Source organism: Rhinoraja longicauda, chromosome 10 (assembly GCF_053455715.1).
Source record: "Rhinoraja longicauda isolate Sanriku21f chromosome 10, sRhiLon1.1, whole genome shotgun sequence".
Classification (NCBI taxonomy): Eukaryota; Metazoa; Chordata; class Chondrichthyes; order Rajiformes; family Arhynchobatidae; genus Rhinoraja; species Rhinoraja longicauda.
In genome coordinates, this window is record NC_135962.1 from 37,964,225 (window position 1) to 37,988,617 (window position 24,393).

The 24,393-nt window shown below is 41.9% G+C and overlaps 1 protein-coding gene across 3 annotated transcripts in view; it reads left to right on the forward strand.

Moving 5' to 3' along the window:
* The window catches only part of txndc16 (thioredoxin domain containing 16), an 87,203-nt gene extending 68,483 nt beyond the window's left edge, over nt 1-18,720 (forward strand). For 2 of the 3 annotated variants that reach the window (XM_078406689.1, XM_078406691.1), the window contains 3 exons: nt 395-558; nt 7,273-7,463; nt 13,363-18,720. In XM_078406689.1, coding sequence (XP_078262815.1) covers nt 395-558; nt 7,273-7,463; nt 13,363-13,649 — 642 coding nt within the window. In that variant the 3' untranslated portion in view covers nt 13,650-18,720. The remainder of the gene's footprint in view (nt 1-394; nt 559-7,272; nt 7,464-13,362) is intronic. The other variant, XM_078406690.1, reaches the window with a different exon arrangement.
* The last annotated feature ends 5,673 nt before the right edge of the window (nt 18,721-24,393 follow it).

Here is a 24,393-nt window from a genome sequence, read left to right on the forward strand (position 1 = left end):
AACCAGCATCTGCAATTGTTTATTTCTACCACTTATACAATGATACTCTATTACTCGATAATCTCTTACTTGGTTATCGCAGACGATTGACAATAATGGATACCATCCCCCCCCCCCCCCCCGCCCACCCATGTTCCATTATAATGAGGATTTATTGTAATCTATTGAATGATTAATAAACGTATATGTTCAATGGGCTACTTATTTGTGCTCTGATAATATATATTTAAGTGTATAAAGCATATTTGCCATCGACATTGGGAAACGGAAAAGTAATGGTATATTACATTATTATTAATGGTATAATGCATGATGCTTTGTTTTATGACTGTTCTTACCGATACTGATTCTTTGCAACTTGATAATCTAAAGGCTGCTATTCTTTTAATATTAGCCTGAACTCACAGTGGAAAATCTCCCCTTCTACTTCCAACCACTGAAACCATTGCTCATTCTATTTGTCGATAATGATGACGGCATAACTATGAAAACCAAAGAGGAACTTGCAGAGTTTACCAAATTAAGTATGCAGATTTATATCACGTGCTGGATTGATCTGTGAGTTATTATTTATTTTGTGGTAAATTGACAAGATTGGCACCGGCATTGATTCCTGCTAAGTTTTTTAATAAATTGAGAGAAAAATCAATCATGGTTCTTTTGACAGTGATACTAGAATATAGGATCTGTTTTTGTTTAGTTATGGAACTGTTTTCTCTTCATTGCAAAATGTATTAACAGTTGCAATTGCTGTAATTTTGCCTGTAAGCCGAAGGTTTAATTCAGTTGTGCTCGAACAACAACGATAGCTTCATAAAAGACAAATTTCACGTGAAGTTATTTTGTTCTAATATAGAGAGACACTGAACGGAAACAGGCCTTTGGGCCTCCCGAGTCAACTCTGACCATCAAGCACCCATTTATTCACAAAATGCTGGAGTAACTCAGCAGGTCAGGCAGCATCTCGGAAGAGAAGGAATGGGTGACGTTTCGGGTCGAGACCCTTCTTCAGACTGATGTCGGGGGTGGGACAAAGGAAGGATATAGGTGGAGACAGGAAGATAGAGGGAGATCTGGGAAGGAGGAGGGGAAGGGAGGGACAGAGGAGCTATCTGAAGTTGGAGAAGTTGAAGCACCCATTTATATTGATCTAATATAACTTTATTCTCTCCATATTCTCATCAACTTCCCCTAGATTCTACTCCTCATCTCAATGCCACAGTCCCAGGTTTGATCCCAGGGTGCTGTCTGTGTGGAGTTTACATGTTCCCCCTATGACCACATGAACTTTCCTTGACTGCTCCGGTTTCCTCCTTCATCCCAAAGACATGCGGGTTTAAATCACCGCTGTAAATTGCCCCTTGTGTGCAGGTTTAGTTTAGTATTGTCACATCTACAAAAGCTTTTCACTGTACCACGCTACACGTGACAATAATAAACTAAACTAAACCTGCACATAAGGAGCAATTTACAGCGACTAATTAACCTACAAACCCGCATGTCTTTGGCATGAAGGAGGAAGCTAGAGCACCCAGGGGAACTCCACGCGGTCACAGGGAGAACATGCAAACTCCACACCGACAGCACCCAAGGTCAAGATTGAACCTGGATCTCTGGCGCTGAGCTCTACTAGTCGCACCACTGTGCCTCCTCCATGCTACCGTGAGCTCCCAAAATGTGGCGTATCCCAGCAGGGTATGGATGCAAGCACTGAATTTTCAGGTTCTTTTACAACTTTAGTCACCCTCTGACCTGGTTTCCTTTCCATTGCTTTCAATCTTGATTTCAGGTCATTACAGCTTACCTTATTTGATGAACCAACACAACACCTTCACAAAACCCAGTCATTCAATGCTTTATTTATTCTATGGAAGGAACTCCCAACCCTATCCACTGTTGTTATCATGTTCCACGGAGCAGATGTCAAAACAATTTTATAAACCTTCTTGGAGCAAGTCTTTATCCATCTCACGCCAAACATGGACTTGGAATTGGAATGATTATTGTTCTAAATGATAGTTGTGAAAATGAGCAAAGGGGAACTATGCCACAGAGTGAACAATGAAAATCTTGTATTTCATATTTATATCCCCTTTATTGTTAATTAATTCAATGAGTAAAGACAGAAGGATATCAGCTTCTTAATTTAGGGAGTTTGGGCAGAGCTAATATATTTATTTTATCTTCAATAAGACTACCTTCACCTTCATTGTTATTTTCTTCAATCAAATGAAGCACAAACATCCACAAATGGAAATGCAATCAATGCCAGATTGCGATCATAAATCAACAATGTGTTCCCATTGATTTTTAATGTTTTACTAGAAAAGAGGGCCCGTTGGGCCCGTCCCCACACCCCCCATTCTCACTCCCCCAGCCCCACTCTTACTCTCCAAGTGTGCCCGTTGGGCCCGGAAAAGAGGGCCCGTTGGGCCCGTCCCCACACCCCCCATTCTCTCCTCCCCCAGCCCCACTCTTACTCTCCAAGTGTGCCCGTTGGGCCCGTCCTCCTGATCTGTGTATGTCAAGTGACCACTATAGCCTTCATTCTTTTTTTTTTTCCCTAATCAGATGTTTGTTTGTTTTTTCCTATTCAGATGTGCAGTACTTTGGTCAACGTGGGTTGTTTTTAAATGTGCTATACAAATAAAACTGACTTGACTTGACTTGACTTGACTTGACTTGACTTGCAATAACAAAAAAGACTTCTTGGAAGCTTTTCGAAACAATGTAGCCGTCACAAGCTGAAAACTAAATCCTTGCTGAAAACTAAATCCTTTTCTGGAAACTTTTGGAAACAAATGTAGCCCCTTGAAGAAAAGGGTTAGAAATGAAAAATTTAAACTTTAATATCTCTCTAGCTTTAAAAAGGTAGCTTCAATTTGAACGAAAGTACTTACAATAGTTGCCCAGGTTAATGGTGAATACGGCGGTACAAAAATCGTAGCGCTTTGGTGTACCGTCTAGGAGGAGTAGGGTTTGTAAGTAATCTTCCGTACATACACATATACATACATACATACGGAATGTTGGACCGCAGAGTTTTAGTATTATACTAGAAAAGAGGGCCCGTTGGGCCCGTCCCCACACCCCCCATTCTCACTCCCCCAGCCCCACTCTTACTCTCCAAGTGTGCCCGTTGGGCCCGGAAAAGAGGGCCCGTTGGGCCCGTCCCCACACCCCCCATTCTCTCCTCCCCCAGCCCCACTCTTACTCTCCAAGTGTGCCCGTTGGGCCCGTCCTCCTGATCTGTGTATGTCAAGTGACCACTATAGCCTTCATTCTTTTTTTTTTTCCCTAATCAGATGTTTGTTTGTTTTTTCCTAATCAGATGTGCAGTACTTTGGTCAACGTGGGTTGTTTTTAAATGTGCTATACAAATAAAACTGACTTGACTTGACTTGACTTGCAATAACAAAAAAGACTTCTTGGAAGCTTTTCGAAACAATGTAGCCGTCACAAGCTGAAAACTAAATCCTTGCTGAAAACTAAATCCTTTTCTGGAAACTTTTGGAAACAAATGTAGCCCCTTGAAGAAAAGGGTTAGAAATGAAAAATTTAAACTTTAATATCTCTCTAGCTTTAAAAAGGTAGCTTCAATTTGAACGAAAGTACTTACAATAGTTGCCCAGGTTAATGGTGAATACGGCGGTACAAAAATCGTAGCGCTTTGGTGTACCGTCTAGGAGGAGTAGGGTTTGTAAGTAATCTTCCGTACATACACATATACATACATACATACGGAATGTTGGACCGCAGAGTTTTAGTATTATATAGATAGATAGATATAGATAGATAGATAGATAGAAGATATTATTGAATTGCCATCTTGTATGATAATTGTTTTTAAACAGCCAATTCATACATTATGTTTGTTATTTAAATTGTTCAATTAAATTTTAATGTACATGTTCGATAATTAAATCAGTCATTCAGAGTGAAAAAAGGGTAATAAATAACAGTGTCAGGGTAAATATAAATATTGGTTTGAACTGCTCTGTTCGTTCAGTTTTCTTATTTGTTAATCAAAGGTTTGAAGTGGTGCATTTAATTTAAATGTTGTGTGACTTGTCCGGGGCATCTGCAGTCAGGTAGATCTCATTGCAACACTTCCTCTTATTTCATAAATAATAATTTAAAAAATCATTTAATCTGTGTTGTTTTCAAGTATATAACCTGTATCGTTCCTCATTAAATCCAATATTTTCATAGAACATGCAGTGCCCTCCATAATGTTTGGGATCAAGACCCATCATTTATTTATCTGCCTCACAATTTGAGATTTGTAATAGAAAAAAATCACGTGTGGCTAAAGTGCACATGGTCAGATTTTAATAAAGTCCATTTTTTATACATTTTGGTTTCACCATGTAGAAATTACAGCAGTGTTTACACAAAGTCCCCCCATTTCAGGGCACCATAATGTTTGGGACATAGCAATGTCATGTAAATGAAAGTAGTCATGTTTATTATTTTGTTGCATATCCTTTGCATGCAATGTCTGCTTGAAGTCTGCGATTCATGGACATCGCCAGTTCCTGGGTGTCTTCTCTAGTGATGCTCTGCCAGGCCTGTATTGCAGCCATCTTTAGCTTTTACTTGTTTTGGGGGCTAGTCCCCTTCAGTTTTAGACAATAGACAATAGGTGCAGGAGGAGGCCATTCGGTCCTTCGAGCCATTCAATGTGATCATGGCTGATCATTCTCAATCAGTATCCCGTTCCTGCCTTCTCCCCATACCCCCTGACTCAGCTATCCTTAAGAGCTCTATCTAGCTCTCTCTTGAATGCATTCAGAGAATTGGCCTCCACTGCCTTCTGAGGCAGAGAATTCCACAGATTCACAACTCTCTGACTGAAAAAGTTTTTCCTCATCTCCATTCTAAATGGTCTACCCCTTATTCTTAAACTGTGGCCCCTTGTTCTGGACTCCCCCAACATTGGGAACATGTTTCCTGCCTCTAACGTGTCCAACCCCTTAATAATCTTATACGTTTCGATAAGATCTCCTCTCATCCTTCTAAATTCCAGTGTATACAAGCCTAGTCGCTCCAGTCTTTCAACATATGACAGTCCCGCCATTCCTGGAATTAACCTAGTAAACCTACGCTGCACACCCTCAATAGCAAGAATATCCTTCCTCAAATTTGGAGACCAAAACTGCACACAGTACTCCAGGTGCAGTCTCATTAAGGCCCTGTACAACTGCAGAAGGACCTCTTTGCTCCTATACTCAACTCCTCTTGTTTTGAAGGCCAACATTCCATTGGCTTTCTTGCAGTGACTGCTGCACTAGGACACCCAGATCTCATTGTACGTCCCATGTTCCTAACTTGACACCATTCAGATAATACTCTGCCTTCCTATTCTTACCACCAGTGGATAACCTCACACTTATCCACATTAAACTGCATCTGCCATGCATCCGCCCACTCACACAACCTGTCCAAGTCACCCGGCAACCTCATAGCATCTTCCTCACAGTTCATACTACCACCCAGCTTTGTATCATCTGCAAATTTGCTAATGGTAATTTTCTCTTCAGCATATAAAAGGTATCCTCAATTGGGTTCAAATTGGGTGATTGACTTGGCCACTCAAGAATTGACCATTTTTTAGTTTTGAAAAACTTTTTTGTTGCTTTAGCAGAATGTTTGGGATCATTGCCTTGCTGTATAGTGAACAGCCAGCCAATGAGGATTGAGGCATTTGTTTGAACTTGAGCAGATAAGATGTGTAAACACTTCAGAATTCATAATGCTACTCCATCAGCAGATGTATCATCAATGAAGATAAGTGAGCCAGTACCTTCAGCAGCCATACATGCCCAAGTCATAACACCCCACCACCAGGTTTCACAGATGAGATGGCATGCTTTGAATCTTGGGCAGTTCCTTCTCTCCTCCATACTCTGCCCTTGCCATCACTCTGATATAAGTTAATCTTCGTCTCATTTGTCCACAAGACCTTTTTCCTGAACTGTGGTTGCTCTTTTAAGTACTTCTTGGCAAACTGTAACCCGGCCATCCTATTTTTGCAGCTAACCAGTGGTTTGCATCTTGCAGTGTAGCCTCTGTATTTCTGTTCATGAAGTCTTCTGTGGACAGTGGTCATTGACAAATCCACACCTGACTTCTGAAGAGTGTTTCTGATCTGTCAGACCAGACTGTCGGGGGGGTTTCTTTATTTTCAAGAGAATTCTTCTGTCATCAGCTGTGGAGATCTTCCTTGGCCTGCCAGTTGCTTTGCGATTAGTAAGCTCACCAGTGCTGGTGCACATCCTATCTGCTCAAGTTCAAACAAATGCCTCAAAACCCATTGGCTGGCTGTTCATTCTCTTTCTTCTTAATGATGTTCCAAACAGTTGATTTGGGTGAGCCTAAGGTTTGGCTGATGTCTATTAACAATTTTATTCTTGTTTCTCAGTCTCATAATGGCTTCTTTGACTTTCATTGGCACAACTTTGGTCCTCATGTTGATAAACAGCAATAAAAGTTTCCAAAGGTGATGGAAAGACTGGAGGAAAGACTAGGTGCTGAGTGCTCTCTTATACCTGCATTAAGGAGGCAATTATACACACCTGAGCAATAACAAATGCCTGTGAAGCCATGTGTCCCAAACATTATGGCGCCCTGCAATGGGGGGACTATTTATGAACACTGCTGTAATTTCTACATGGTGAAACCAAAATGTATAAAAATTATTAAAATCTGACAATTTACACTTGAACCACGTGTGAATTTTTTCCTGTTACAAATCTCAAATTGTGGAGTACAGAGGCAAATTAATAAATGATGGGTCTTTGTCCCAAACATTATGGAGGGCACTGTAGAATAGCGCAGCACAGGACATGGCCCATCAGCCCACTATGTTTATGCCAAACATGATGCCAAGAACATCTCTTATCTACCTGCACATAAACCATATTCCTTTATTCCCTGCATTTCCAAATACTAATACAAAATTCTCTTTAATGCCGCTATCATAGCTGCCTCCACCACCACCCTGGCAAAGAGGGGCAGGCATTCACGATCTTCTGAGCAAAAAAACTTGCCCCGCACATCTCCTTTAAACTTTGCCCCTTTCACTTTAAAGCTATGCCTTCTAGTATTTAATAGTACATTTGATTGCAGTTGAATACATTTCACTCTAGTAGTTGAGTATGTTTCACTATAGTGTACTTCATTGTGTTGTGGTCAAGTAATTTTATCCACAATATTTTTATATCTATAACAATTTTTATAACAATATTTCTATATTTTTATACCACCAAGGCGAAAGACACAAGTTGGAAAAGAGATCCTTCAAATATACTTGAACTACCTCCCTCAGCTACCAGCGCTTATCTTAGTGCAACTGAACTCTGGAAGCCGCGTGTTTGCATTTCCAGAAGATCAGGTTATTTCAAGAGTGAATGTGCTTTCCTGGTTAAAGAAGGTGCAGATGGGACTGGAGCAACCCAACAGTAAGTAAAATGGAGATTGTCAAAGAAATGAAGTTAACAGCAGTGTCTTTATCTTCCTTTACAATACATAATAGGTCCATGTGGATGCATATTTTCAGCTCTCCTGTTTGTTCCATGCGCAACTCTCACAGGGAGGTGAGAGAAGGCCAGGCACAAGGCCAAGACACCAACATTCTGGATGTTGCTATTTTTTGCCAGCTTCTGTTATGGTTCAATAGACATGGTATGAGGTCATGTGAAAGTAGAATTGGACCATTCCGGGCCATCAAGTCTACTGCGCCACTCAATCATGGCTGATCTATCTCTCCCTTTTAACCCCATTCTCCTGCCTCCTCCCCATAACCTCTGACACCTGTACTAATCAAAAATACCATCATTGGAGAGGGTATATGGCTGGTGAAGGATGGAGGAATAACAATTCTCACGGTCACTGAGACTAGCATGCTGGTCGACAGGTATGTAGGTTAATTGGCTGGGTAAATGTAAAAATTGTCCCTAGTGGGTGTAGGATAGTGTTAATGTACGGGGATCACTGGGCGGCACGGACTTGGTGGGCCGAATGGCCTGTTTCCGGCTGTATATATATGATGATGATGATGACAAGATGTACGACACTCCTCCAAGTCAGGCCAACTTTTGCAGCCTGTCCCATATAGAACATAAACATTTAAAAACTTTTATGAGCCCCTTTTTTCTTCAAAAAGGATGCTATGAAATAATTATAGAATATTTCCCTCAACTCTGTGCCAAAAGAATTCCTGGGAAAATAGAAATAGAAGTAGGCAATGTTTTCTGTCATTAATTGAAACTGATCTACAACCTACATAAAGTTATGCATTTTTACCATAAGACCTTGAAATGAGATTTCTCAAGTTTTGATTTTAATTTCAACAATTGACCTAGCAACATTTGGGATTCACAGAAGTGAGTTGCAAATTTAGAACATAAAACAGTACAGCAAAGGAACAGCTCCTTTGGCCCACGATATCTGTCCCGGACCATAATACCAAAATAAACTAATCTCATCTGCCTTCACATGATCCATATCCCTCCATTTTTGCATATCCATGTGGCTACCTAAAAGCCTTATAAATGCCTCTATCGTATCTTTCTCCACCACAACCTCTGGCAGCTCGTTCCAAGCACTCACCACCCTCTGTATATATATATTAAAAAAACACTTGCCCTAGACATCTCCTTAATCTTAGCCCCTCTCACCTTGACACTATATTCTCTAGTATTTTTCAATGTTTTTGATTGTTATGAAAGCCTTGAAAACCCAGTGTATATTGATGATATTCAATTGCATCTCACGGACTCTTCCACTAGACTCTAAGAGGACTGCTTGCTTGATAGAACGCAAACATGAAAAGTACTGACCAAGGACAGGCCGCAAGACCCACAATATCTATGTCAAACATAATGCCAAGATAAACTGACCCTTAATGCCCACACATGATCCAGATCCATCCATTCCCTGCATATCCATGTGTCTATCTAAAACCAACTTAAATGCCACTATCATATCTTCCTCCACCACCACTGCTGGTGGCAAGTTACTGGTGCTCATCACGCTCTTTGTTAAAAAACTTACTCCGTTCATCTCCTTTAAACTTTGCCCCTCTCACCTCAAGTTTGCATTAGTATACGCAATTCAATTCCAGCACAGTCCACCCCTTGACATTGGCCTCAACCCCCATTTTAGCATTTATTTGAGTCATGTTGTTTGTAGCTTTAGTGTCACACCTGATTCTGAGATGCCCTTCAGACCACATTACTGGGAAGTCCCTTTCCCCCAGAACAGACGCACTTTGCTTGGCCTTTGTTATCTCCACTATGATTGGTTCCACACACTCCTGGTTGACGTCTCCTACTCATTACCTCACAAGATATTTGTTTACGGTTATCAGATCTCCTTACCGCCTCCTACATTTAATTAAATTATATTCACTCTTGACCCCAGTTTCCGCATTAGCTTCCGGTTAAGAAGCAGCTTTAATATTCTGATCCTTATTTCAAATCCTATTTTAACCTTGCCCCTCCTTATCTTTGAAATGTCTTCCACCCGGACCTTCTGAAATATCGGCACTCTTCCTACTCTGACCTCTTGATGAACCTCACTTTTAATCAAGCCACCTTTGGCAGGTGTCTCTGGATGCCAATGCCTTAAGCTCATTCCTCTTTTCAGAAATGTATTAAAACCCTCTCTCTTTACCCTACCTTTTGATTATCTGTCATTACGTATCCTTAAATAGCTTGGTGTTAAATGCTGTTTAATACCACTCATGTGATGTGCAATTGTGACGCTGAAGGCATTGTTTTGTAGTGTTTGAAGGTAATCCCACACTTGCATTGATGTTTATCTCTGTCTCCTATAACACTTCTGATGCGAAACTTTATTTTGAGGCTTTTATAAAGTGGTAACCATGGAAAGTCCCAAAGTTCAGTGAAATTGCATCATAGGTTTTGCAATTGAATGGTAAATATATGCTGACATTTGAAGAAAAACTGAGCAAGAACAGCTTAGATTTGCTTCACTTCCCAAAATGCCTAACAAGCTGTAAAATACTTTTCTAAACTTCCAAACGGTGATTTAGTACTTTCTACAGAAAGGAAATAAATACTCTGTCCTTTTACAAGGAAGGCTGGAATAAAAATGTTAACAGTAGGCTGGAGGTGGGGAATTAACGAGTCCTTAAAATAACTGGAATTTCACATTGACAACTGAGGCATAGACATTCTTTCCCACACTCGCTTGTGTGTTATTTAAACCACTGTCAAATACTGGAATAGTTATAACGCTGAGTTTATGTAAGTGCAAATTGTTTTGATTTTGTGTCTCTGCTATTTTTTAAATTGTAATTTAAGAGCATGAGATGATACAAGGAGTTGCAGGACATTCTAATGTCATGAGTTTATTGGTTCATTCTTGTGATCTGTATAATTTATAATCTCAATAGGTTTGAATAAATCCATCAAACAAACCTCCCTGCCATTTAAGATTAGCAACTAATTCATCTGAACAATTTCATTTCATTCTCATTGTACTTCCATGACTCACAATGATGTATATCTGCTAAATGCTGCCATAGAGTCTCAACACAGAAACATCCCCTTGGCGCAACTCGTCCATGCCGACCAAGATGCCCCATCCAGGCTTGTCCCATTTGCCTACGTTTGGCCCACATCTTACTGAAAGTTTCCAATCCATTTACCTGTCCAAACGTCTTATAAACGTCATTACTGTACAATCCTCAACTACTTCCTCTGGCAGCTCGTTCCATATACCCACCATCCTGTGTGAAAAAGAAATTAAGCCTCGGGTTTGGATAAATCTTTCTATGAGCCGGACAAGGGACTAGCTTGGATTGGGTATCCTGGTTGGCTTGGGAGAGTTGAGCCGAAGGGCTAGTTTCATGCTGCATGGCTCTTAAATCTTCTGCTTTAATGTATCGAAAATTAATGAAGACTTGAATGTCACAGAAACCAATTTTATAAATGAGTTTGTAGGTAAAATAAAACCAGAAGATAAGATCATTTTTCACTTGTGTTAATGGTGCTTAATGTGTCTGACTGCTGTTTCTTGCACAATAGGCTGATGAAGGACTATTTATAATGCCTGCTACAGCACATTCTCATCGCTGATTGTGTTTGGCAGGTCTCAAAAACATTCACTTGCAATAAACAGCGTATGTTTACTAGGTTAATTCCCGGAATGGCGGGACTGTCATATGTTGAAAGACTGGAGCGACTAGGCTTGTATACACTGGAATTTAGAAGGATGAGAGGGGATCTTATCGAAACATATAAGATTATTAATCTTATATGTTGGACACGTTAGAGGCAGGAAACATGTTCCCAATGTTGGGGGAGTCCAGAACAAGGGGCCACAGTTTAAGAATAAGGGGTAGGCCATTTAGAATGGAGATGAGGAAAAACCTTTACAGTCAGAGAGTTGTGAATCTGTGGAATTCTCTGCCTCAGAAGGCAGTGGAGGCCAATTCTCTGAATGCATTCAAGAGAGAGCTAGATAGAGCTCATAAGGATAGCGGAGTCAGGGGGTACGGGGAGAAGGCAGGAACGGGGTACTGATTGAGAATGATCAGCCATGATCACATTGAATGGTGCTGGCTCGAAGGGCTGGCTCGAAGGGCTGAATGGCCTACTCCTGCACCTATTGTCTATTGTCTAAACAGCTGTTGTGTAATAGATTTGCTTGTGGAGAAATAACCTGATATCAAGAATTATATTTCACAATGGATATTTTCGTCAAATGTTAATGCTAATAAATGATCCCCCTCCCTCCCCTCTCCCCCCTCTCCCCTCTCTCCCCCCTCTCTCCCCCCTCTCTCCCCCCTCTCTCCCCCCTCTCTCCCCCCTCTCTCCCCCCTCTCTCCCCCCTCTCTCCCCCCTCTCTTCCCCCTCTCTTCCCCCCTCTCTCCCCCCCTCTCTCCCCCCTCTCTCCCCCCTCTCTCCCCCCTCTCTCCCCCCTCTCTCCCCCCTCTCTCCCCCCCTCTCTCCCCCCCCTCTCTCCCCCCACATTTAATCATACTTTCATAAATGTTATCTTTGTCCTCGTTCTTAGCTTTGTTCATTTCTAGAGGATAAAGTAAACGTGTCACCAGACCTTTGCCAGGTTTCTTAAAGTGATCAATTAAATCTGGCAGGCATTTGAAGGGTTTTGTTTTCACTCCATATCCAGCCTGTACAAAGAAAGTGGAAATGCAAACATTTAAAAAACACTGCAATTATTCATTTTCACTGTATAGTCAATCTTGGATAACTAAATATATTTATAGTTATTCATTCTGCAGAACAGTAGTATCTACCTCTCTTAACTTAGTTGATTGCAATAAGTCCACGTAATAGGATATAAGTCCGGACTGTCAAAGCCGCCACAGCCAAACATAAAAACAGCTTTTTTTCCACGAGCAGTAGCTCTACTCAACATCCAAAAGTATGTAGCCTCCTTTTGCTCTGGTATTTTATTTCATTCTTCACATGTTTAAACTATAATGTTTTATTCTTAATGTTTTAATGTTTTATGTTTTATTCTTAATTGTTTACTGTATGTCGTGTTGTTACTTGTGAGCAAAGCACCAAGGCAAATTCCTTGTATGTGTACATACTTGGCTAATAAAATTTATTCAATTCAATACGCGCAGCGTTAGAGTTGCTGATTTACAGCGAATGCAGCGTCGGAGACCCGGGTTCGATCCCGACTATGGGTGCTGTCTGTACGGAGTTTGTACGTTCTCCCCGTGACCTGCGTGGGTTTTCTCTGAGATCTTCGGTTTCCTCCCACACTCCAAAGACGTGCAGGTTTGTAGGTTAATTGGCTTGGTAAATGTAAAAATTGACCCTAGTGGATGTATAGGATGGTGTTAGTGTGGGGATCGCTGGTCGGCGTGGGCCGAAGGGCCTGTTTCTGCGCTCTCTCCCCCCTCTCTCCCCCCCTCTCTCCCCCCCTCTCTCCCCCCCTCTCTCCCCCCCTCTCTCCCCCCCTCTCTCCCCCCCTCTCTCCCCCCCTCTCTCCCCCCCTCTCTCCCCCCCTCTCTCCCCCCCTCTCTCCCCCCCTCTCTCCCCCCCTCTCTCCCCCCCTCTCTCCCCCCCTCTCTCTCTCCCCCCCCTCCCCTTCCTGCGTACTTGATCCTTCTGAATAGAGACGTTACATTTGGGCTGTGGGTGGCTTCCCAGCCAGAACAACCCAAGTTTTGAATTATTGATTTCATTGAAATTCCTCAACCATTCCTCACACACCATTCCCTTTTCTGTTGAAAGATCACTTTGCAGGCTCAGTAAAAATGTAAAAGAACTATGACCAGGAAAGTCCAAGCTGAGCTATGTGATTATTATCAGGAACCAGTTTGAAGGTGTTTTTATGAATTTGCCTTTTCAGATGTGCTGCAGGATAAGAAGTGGACACCCCCACAAACTGCTTATGACTTCCTGGCCATGATGGATGTTGTAAGTCCTGGATTTGCAAAGCAGAGGACACCCAACTCTGCAAAGCGGGATGCTGCCAGTGAGGGGGAAGACGAAGCAGAGGTGACGAGCGATGTCGACGAGGCGAAGGATCGCATAGAATCTGCTGCTGAGCCTGAAAGAGAGACTTTGCCTGAGATGCTGAACAGACCTACAGCTCAGGACAGCAAGACGCAGCAGAAGGTTCACAGTGAACTCTGATAAGAAAGAAGACTTTACCTCGTATCTCAGGGCATTATCCAGCATCATTGTTCTTCCTGTCTGACAGATAATATAACATGGCAAAGCATGTAGATCGCTACAAGAAGACATTGCATGATAAACTTGAGTTAAACCTGCAAAACGGTTTAGTATAAACCATGCAGAGAAACTCCGGTCATTTCCATTCAGGATAATGTTATTTCCTTAATGTTAAACAATTCAGATATCCTTTTGCAGCATATGTGCGTGTATTGGAAGACAAATAATACTGCAGGTGTTGGAATCTGAAACAGACACAGAAATGCTGGAAGAACTCAGGCAGTTAAATAGCATCTGCAGAAAGAGAACTAGTCAACATTTTGGGTCAGTGACCTTCGTGAACTGGAAGGGAAAGTGGAGAGTGTACAGTTTAGAGTCAGAGCAAGGTGCAAGACAAAAGACCATATGGTGGTAGGTTAAAGCAGGTCAGGTGATAAGTGTGAGTATTGACACAAGCGTTTCATTGTTATATGCACAGGGAACAGAATAATGCAATTCTTAACTGTTTCAATTTTACAGCCCATTGAAGCAAAAACACACAGATAAATGTACAAGAATCTATATTACAGTAAATTAATAATAAATAATCCAAGTAATGCCTCACAGAGGAGAGACCTGGGTTCAATCCTGACCTCGGGTGCTGTGTTTGTGTGGAGTTTGCAAGTTCTCCCCGTGACCTCGTGAATTTCCTCTGGGTGCTCCGTTCTCCTCCCAAATGCCTAAGAAATGCAGATTGGCAGGTTAATTGCCCTCTGTAAATTGTCCAGAGTGTGCAGGGACTGGTTGCAAAAGTGGGATAACATAGAACTAGTGAGAATGGGTGATCGAAGGCCAGCATGGACTCAGTGGCCCGTTGGGCCTGTTTCCCTGCTGTATCTCCAAACTAAACTAAACTGAGACATGAAAGGAAATACCTCTTCAAGTAATCAGACCATAGTTGTGCAAAAAACCAAAGTCCATACGGCAAATAAAACAAGTCAATAGTAGATTGTTGCGGAGGTTGGGCTGTGCCTAAGTGTTGTGCCATGTTCAAGAGCTTTGGGAAGAAGTTAGAGTTCATGGTTCTCAGGCTCCTGACACTCTGACGACACTTAAAAATGTCTTGCCATTACCTGATTTGCCCTAATCCATTTCCATATAGCCTTTGTGTGTACATGCACCAGTCAAATTCAATGGTGCCAAACTGGAGATGGTTAACAGTGTCAGTTCCTAGGCATAAATATCCCCAACAATTTATTCTGAACCAACCACATTGAAGCCGCAGCCATGAAAATACATGAACGCCTCCACTTCCTCAGAAGAATAAGGAAGTTCCACATGGGATATAAGAAGAGGGAATGACCAGGGTGAAAAAGATCCTTGATTATGTTGGCTGCTTTCCTGAGGCAGCATAAAGTGTTGATAAAATCAATGGTAGAGGTGGGGTGTGGGAAGCCTGGTCTGTGTGATGGACTGGGGTACATCCACAACTCTGCAATTTCTCGCTGTCTTGTGCTCAGCGGTTTCAAAACCAAGCTCTATGGTGCATCTGTAGAAGTTTGTTAAGAGTTCTTGGGCAAAAGTTTACTATTGCTTGAAAACACATACGACTAGATTTAGGAATAGCTTCCTCCATGCTGTTATCAAACTCCTGCACTGTTGTTCCATGCACTAGCTTGTTGTCCCAATCTTTCTACTTACCTCGTTGTGGACCTTGCACTTTAAAAAATCTGCACTTTCACTGTAATGCTATTACATTATAACATTATGTTGTGCCCTCTGGTATTTTTCCCCTTGCATTACCTGTTGTACTTGCATATGGCTTGATTGTACTCATGTACAATATGATTTGACAGGATAGCACACAAACAAATACTTGTATCTCGGACCCCACCACCGGCCATATCTTCCCATCCCCTCCCCTCTCTGCGTTCCGCAGTGACCGTTCCAATAGACAATAGACAATAGGTGCAGGAGTAGGCCATTCAGCCCTTCGAGCCAGCACCGCCATTCAATGCGATCATGGCTGATCACTCTCAATCAGTACCCCGTTCCTGCATTCTCCCCATACCCCCTCACTGCGCTATCCTTAAGAGCTCTATCCAGCTCTCTCTTGAAAGCATCCAACGAACTGGCCTCCACTGCCTTCTGAGGCAGAGAATTCCACACCTCCGTAACTCCCTGGTCCACTCGTCCCTTCCTACCCAAACCACCCCATCCCCGGGTACTTTCCCCTGCAACCGCACGAGATCCCATTCCCAGTCTGACCTTTCTGTCATGGGCCTCCTCCAGTGCCCACCGGAAATTGGAGGAACAGCACCTCATAATTTCGCCTGGGCAGCTTCCAGCCCAGTGGTATGAACATCGACTTCTCCAACTTTAGATAGTTCTTCTGTCCCTCTCTTCCCCTCCTCCTTCCCAGATCTCCCTCTATCTTCCTGTCTCCACCTATATCCTTCCTTTGTCCCGCCCCCTGACATCAGTCTGAAGAAGGGTCTCGACCTGAAACGTCACCCATTCCTTCTCTCCTGAGATGCTGCCTGACCTGCTGAGTTACTCCAGCATTTTGTGAATTAATAAACTAATATCAATACATCCCACTCCCCCCCCCCACCCATGTCTTTTTAAAGGGTGAACTCTCCACTATGTGAGGAAGGGTTGCTGACTCAGAACGTTTGTTTTTTCTTTCTATATATATAGCTCATGTAGCTGCTTTTATTCCTCCAGCATTTCAGTTTATTTACACTGTTTGCTGATTTAACATTAGGAAATACTGTGCAAAATTAGTATAAAGAGAGAGATCAAATAGCATTCAAAATAAACCTTGCACTTCCAAGGTTGCAGAGATTTAATTAAAGTATAAACTTTCTTGCTCTCATCTCCTGATTGGTTTGAATTTTAATAGGCTATGCTTATTATTTCACCCCCTCATTTCCCAGCAGCTGTGCTCAAGTTTGTTTACTGTGTATTGTGAAACTTAAAATTATATTTCTGTCGAATTAGAGTTCAGCTGTGAATGAAAACTTGGAGCTCAGTTCAAATATGCAGTACGTTGGCAAAATGGGATTAATGACATTCTCACCAATTCTAAGTCACAGCAAATGAAATCACATTGAACCATTTACAAAACGTTGCAATTTTACCCTTTAGTACACCAGTCATATTTATTAATAATTTAAATTTTTATGCTTGCAACTGACTAATAGTACTTTTTGTGTGTGGACAATTATTTGTTAAACGCTGAAGTAAAAAATGATCGTATTGATATCTGCATTTCTATTTCATATTAATAATTACAGACTTCAAAGGCACCATAGAGTCATACAGCATTGAAACAGCCCTTTGGCCCAACACATATCGGCTGACCAAAGTGCCCCGTCAAAGCTAGTCCCTTTTGCCCGTGTATGGCCCATATCCCTCTAAACCTTTCCTATCCATGTACCTGTCCAAATGTCTTCTAAATGTTGTTATTGTACCTACCTCAACTACTTCCGCTGGCAGCTCATTCCATATATCCACCACCCTCTGTGTGAAAAAGTTGCCCCTCATGTTCCAATTAAATCTTTCCCTCTCACCTTAACCTATGTCCCCTGATCCTTGATTTTCCTTACTCTGAGTAAAAGACTCTGCATTTACCCTATCATCCATCATCCTCCTGCACTCTAAGGAATAGAGTCCTAAACTGCCCAACCTCTTCCTATAGCTCGGGTTCTTGAGTCCTGGCAACATCTTGGTAAATCCTCTCTACACTCTTTCGAGCTTACTGACAAATTTCCTTTAGCAGTGTGACCAAAACTGAACACAATACTCCAACTCCACTGTAAAGAAAACATAGAAACAAAATGGTGGAAATACTCAGCAGGTTGGACTACATTTTTTGGATGAACAGTCAATAGCATTAACTCGGTTTCTCATTGCCTGGTCTGCTGAGTATTTCCAGCATTTGCTGTTTTTGTCTCCGGTTCCATACATCTACAGTTTTTTCTATGCTTGTCATGTGTTGCAACACAAAATCAATTTTTTTTCTAAACAATTCATAAAACTCTGAGGAATAAAACAATGAAACGTGGTACTAGTTCATATGCTCTTGGATTCAAAATAAATTCCACAATTGGTTGCAAGGCTATGAATGACTGAATGTGACACTGATGATAAGATCCAGTTAGAAGTTATATTGAAAACAAGGATTTGCATTACTTCGAAAAGTATCCTGCCCGATATAACATATTATCATGATGTAAGGGTGCTTAATTGTCATATGTACTGACAACGGAATAATGAAATTCTTGCTTATTGCAGTTTAACAAGTCGATTAATGCAATAACACACCGATAAATATATAATAATCAATAATGCAATAAATTGCTAACCATAATACTAGGTAAACATAATAGTGCCAAAAACCAAAGTCTGTAATGCACAAAGTGTCCATGGAACATTAGAGTTGCTGATTATAGAAGAAAGGAACTGCAAATGCTGATTATACCAAAGATAAACACAAAGTACTGGAGTAACTCAGCAGGTCAGGCAGTATGGTCGACCTTTCTCTTTTAGAAAGGTCCTGACCCGAAATGTCTTTTTCTCCAGAGATGCTGCCTGACCGACTGAGTTACTCCAGCCCTTTTCGTCTATCTTGCTGAGGTTAGTGCTGTGTCGTGTGCAAGAACCTGATGGTTGTTGGGAAGAAGCTATTCTTGCACCTCGTGGTCAAGGTTTTCAGGGTCCTGTACCTTCTTCCCAAAGATAGTAGTGAGATGAGAGCATGGCCGGAGTGGTGTGGGTCTTTGATGACATTGGCTGTCTTTTGAAACAGCCCCTCTTGTAGATCCCTTCGATGGTGAGGAAGTCAGTACCCGTGACACATTACTCTGCCGTTTCTGTTCATGGGGGTTTGAATTGCTGAACCAGGCTGTGATGCAACCAGTCAGTATTCTCTGAATCACGCACCTGTAGAAATTTGATAGTGTGTTTGTTGACATATGGTTACTGATGTTTATTTAATCATACTTTTTTTGGACTTGATGTATTGTGAATACAGTCTTCAAAATGAATAAAAGCATAACCAAATGGCTCCATGTAAAATTGATGTCATACTGTTCACCAGGTGATAAGAAATTTAATGTACACTATATTCTCTCTGTTTTAAAGGGAGATGCCAATGTTTCATAAATTAACAACGCACTGTAACAACGCAATGGAAATGTGTAGATATTTAAACATGTGATTTTATAAACAGATATGAACACAAGCAATTATTTGAGGCCCAGATAAATAATCATTTTACGAAATCATGAGACGAATAGATCGGGTAGATGCACAGAGTCTCTTGGCCAGAGGAAGGGAACTGAGAACCAGAGGACATAGGTTTAAGGTGAGACAAAGATTTAATAGGACCCTGAGGGGTAACATTTTTACACAAAGGGTGGTGGATATATGGAACATTCTGCCAGAGAAGATAGTTGAGGCAGGTACTATTGGAACGTTTAAGAACCATTTAGATAGGTACATGGATAGGACAGGTTTAGAAGGATATGAGTCAGGCAGGTGGGGCTAGTGTAGATGGGACTTGTTGGACGGTGTCGGCAAGTTGGGCCGAAGAGCCTGGTTCCACGCTGTATGACTCTATGAGTCTAATGCTTATCCAACAGTTGATTACTTTAGCCCAGTGAAGATTATGAATATTTCTTGCAAGGATAATGTAATTCCTTGCATGTAAATTTAATTTGTGTAAAAGAATAGTATATTGCAGAAAGACACTTTCGTGGGTCAAATCATGGTTTCTGTCCCTATCAGTTTTCTGCATAAAAGTAATGTACAAAATCACATAGGTCAGGATAGAAGGGTGATGATTCAAACTGACAGATGTGATGAGTAATGTTCCACAGAATTCTGTGTTGGAAGCAAAAATCACATTGAATTGCGCAAATGTAAATTACATCAACTGACGAAACCACGAGAGTAAAAGATGATTGTAATCATGTGCATCCTCACTTCCCAGCTCAGCATGTTCTTCTTTGGGGCATACAAGGAGGGACTCAGCCCGAACCTCAAATTTGAGAAATAACAGCATGTTCTGATTTAAAGAGTTTGCGCTGCTGTTGTGAAAGTTGAATAATGTAATGAACAAATATGATTAAAGTTGGCCTAGCAAAGAGAGAACATTTTCAGTCATGATGCTGATTACATTGTAACAGGTCCTTCAGCAGTATTGTCCATGCCGACTAAGCTGGCATATTGAGCCAGTCCCATTTTCCTTCATTGGGTCCATAGCCCTCCAAACCCTTCCTGTCCTCATATCTGTCCAAATGTCTTATAAAAGTCATATTTGTATCTGCTTCTGTGGGTTCCTCTGGCAGCTCATTCCAGATATGGACTGCACTGCAAGGGAAAACTGATAGGAAACTGCAAATAATAAATCTATGTTCTTTCTTTAGATGTGTGGGTAGCGTTAAGTGCCCATTTCATTGGCTCCTCCAGAAATAAGTCCTCTTACAGTTATTCATGGTTACTTAATCATACCTTGTTTGGACTGGGTGCTTCACACCGGTCATCACAAAGTGCTTCGAGAGACTGGTCCTGCAGCGCATCAAAGCCAGCCTCCCACCCACCTTTGACCCATACCAGTTTGCCTACAGAGCAAATAGGTTTACAGGGGATGCCATCGACACTGCTCTTCACACTGCACTGACCCACCTTGAACACCAGGGGAGCTATGTGAGGATGCTCTTCCTCGACTTCAGCTCTGCCTTTAACACGGTCATCCCGAGCAGACTGGTCACCAAACTTTCTGACCTTGGATTTTCCCAAACCATCTGCCAATGGATCAAGGACTTCCTGACCAACCGCCCCCAGACCGTCAAAATAGGCCCTCACCTCTCCTCCACCATTACACTGAGCACCGGCTCACCACAGGGCTGTGTGTTGAGCCCCATCCTTTACTCCCTCTACACTCACGACTGCGCCCCCACCCATCCCACCAACACCATCATCAAGTTCGTGGATGACACGACTGTGGTTGGACTTATCTCAGGAGGAGATGAGACAGCCTATAGGGATGAAATCCAAAGGCTGGCAGCATGGTGTTCAGTGAACAATCTTGTCCTGAACTCCTCCAAAACAAAGGAACTTATAATTGACTTCAGGAAAACCAGTGTAGAATACAACCCACTCTACATCAATGGGGTCTGTGTGGAAAGGGTACCCGCTTTCAGGTTCCTGGGTACGCACATCGCAGAGGATCTTACCTGGTCTACCAACACCATCACCACAGTAAAGAAGGCACAGCAGAGACTCCACTTCCTGAGGATCCTCAGGAAAACCAACCTGCAGGAGAAGCTCATGATGTCCTTCTATCGCTGCTCCATCGAGAGTGTGCTGGCATACTGTATAACCACATGGTATGCCAGCTGCTCAGAAAAGGACAGGAAGGCCCTTCAGAGGGTCATCACAACGGCCCAGAAGATCATCGGCTGCTCACTGCCCTCCCTGGAGCACCTGTTCAGCCTACGCTGCCTCAGTAGAGCAGGCAAAATAATAAAAGATCCATCCCACCCCGGCCACCGTCTGTTCATCTGCCCTCTGGTCGACGTTTCAGGTCGATCAAATCCCGAACAAACAGACTTAAGAACAGTTTTTACCCCAGGGCCATACATTACCTTCTGCACTAGGCAACACCGTTAAAAAATCTTTGTACTTAATATAATTGTATTTATTTGTTTTTGCATTTATTGCATATATGTTTGTACGCACCGTCAGGATTGGCTATTTTTTAATTTCGTTGTACTCGTTGCAATGACAATAAATGAATATTATTATTATTATTATTTGTGAATGCAGTCTTCAAAATGAATAAAAGCCTTGCTAAATTGTCTCGTGCCTCTTTCAACAGCTTCTTCTCCATTCTAATCAGATTATTGGATGGTCCTCCTATAAATTGAGGTGTAGTCCCGATTATCCAACCTACCTCATTGTACTTTCTCCTCTGCAATTGTAATGGTACAATGCTGTAAAATATATTCTGCAATCAGGTATCTAGTGCATGGTTTAATTGTACTCGTATATAGTATGAAGTGACTGGATAGCACGCAAACAAAGCTTTTCACTGTATCTCGGTACACGTGGCAATAAAACCCAATACCAATAACGATAAAGAAATGTAGGTGCAGTGAGCATGATGTGCAGAGGCAAAGTTATTGAATAGTAATCCAAAAAACTAGATAATGGCAATCCAGATAATGGCATTAAGTTCAAATAAACATGTGGGATTGAGAATTTAATTCAGTTGTTTAAAATTTAAAGTGTGAAAATAAAAAGAGTCCTGATAAAATCCTGACTATAAGCATTTAAAGCAAAAACTGATCCACTAGTGTCCCGTCCTTTCTATGGTTTGGCCTTACCATGACTTCAGAATAATGGGGCAACTCTTAATTCTTATAACACCATTCAGTGTACAAAATGATCACAAAGAATGACATAATTTAAAAAGGAAAAGCATGACTTATTTCTCAGGACGATTGGGAATGGGGAAATAAATTTCAGTCTTGCCACTGATGACCACAGAACTTTTAAATAAACAGATTACGCTTGTACTGAACTTAGACATTTGATTTGGATCTTTTTTTTGGCTGCAGGATACAAGCTGCTTGTTGATGCACATACTAATGATTTAATACAACTACATTATTAATAAGTTATACAACCCAGCAATTAAAGTCCATTACTTTGTAAACTATTAGTCAGTACACAATTAGTTATTTTTCCTCTCTCTTTCACGTACTCATTTAAAAAAATGGAACAATAAACTTTATTCTGAATTTTAAAATTAATACATAATGGAGTGACGCAGCTGGTAGAGCTGCTGCTTCACGGCACCAGAGACCTGGGTTCAATCCTGACCTCGGCTGCTATTCTCCCTGTGTGTTCTCCCTGTGACCGTGTGAGTTTCCTCTGGGTGCTGCAGTTTCCTCCCACATCCCAAAGAAATGTGGGTTGTTGGATTAATTGGCCTCTGTAAATTGTTCCTAATTTATAGGGAGTAGATAAGAAAGTGGGATAATACAGAACCAGTGTGAACAGGGGATCAATGGTCGGCGTGGACTCGGTGGGCTGAAGGTCCTGTTTCCATGCTGCGTCTCTAGAAACGCATTCTCAGTGTCTATGCATTCAATACACACACGTGCAGTGTGTGGGCTCAGGCACAGAAGCCTTGCTCACTGCCTTCCGTATAGTTGCGGCATGGTGGCGCAGCGGTAGAGTTGCTGCCTTACAGCGAATGCAGCGCCGGAGACTCAGGTTCGATCCTGACTACAGGCGCCGTCTGTACGGAGTTTGTACGTTCTCCCCGTGACCTGCGTGGGTTTTCTCCGAGATCTTCGGTGTCCTCCCACACTCCACAGACGTACAGGTTTGTAGGTTAATTGGCTGGGCAAATGTAAAAATTGTCCCTAGTGGGTGTAGGTTAGTGTTAATGTGCGGGGATCGCTGGACGGCGCGGACCCGGTGGGCCGAAGGGCCTGTTTCCGCGCTGTATCACTAAATCTAAATCTAAAATCCTGTCGTTTCACCCACCCTCCAGCCCAAGAACCAGAGAATCCACAAAACTGGAGTGAAAACAAATCTTGCTCAGTCCCAAGAGGAAAAGGAGTCAGCTGAGTGCGACAGGCTGACTCTGCCACCCTGTGTGAAATTTGGCATGCATTGGCAGGCAGGGAAAACCATGTAAATAGCGTTTGATCAGGCTGAGGATATCAGTTTTAAAATCCAATCCCTACAAAAACATGTTTTCATCTTACCCAAAGCCTTTGAGTAAAGATTGTCATTCCCCTGCTTCAGTAATAATATTTGAAAGGGATTCAATCAACAAAATGAATTGTCATTAAAGTGACAACAATCCATTGCAAATAATGACCACACCTAAAACAAATGAAACGATCCTTACCAATTCACTTTATCATGTGTCAAGAGTCAAGAGTGTATTATTGTCATATGTCCCAGATAGAACAATGAAATTCTTACTTGCTGCAGCACCACAGAATATGTAAACATAGTACACTGTAAACAATATGATAAACGAAAGAGAAAAGAAAGTTCAGTGTGTATATATACACATACAAGTACACATACATGCATATATATATATCCCTTCGATGGTGGGGAGGTCAGAGCCGGTGATACACACACACATATATATATATATATATATACACATATTTATATATTTATGTTTAATAGCCTGATGCTGGCTGCCTTTGTGAGGCAGCAACTCCGATATATCCCTTCGATGGTGGGGAGGTCAGAGCCGGTGATACACATACGTACACGTATAGGTACACACACATATATATATATATGTGTGTGTACGTACGTGTATGTACATATATACATATATATATATATATATGTGTGTGTATCACCGGCTCTGACCTCCCCACCATCGAAGGGATATATCGGAGTTGCTGCCTCACAAAGGCAGCCAGCATCATCAGAGATCCACACCATCCTGGCCACACACTCATTTCACCCTTGCCATCGGGAAGAAGGTACAGGAGCCTGAAAACTGGAATGTCCAGGTTCAGGAACAGCTTTTTCCCTGCAGCCATCAGGCTATTAAACACTACAACCTCAAATAAGCTCTGAACTACAATAGACTACTGGGGAACTATGAGATTGGAGGCACTGAGGGGTAGATCGCCGGAGGTGATGAGGTCGGTGATGGTGCTGCTGATAA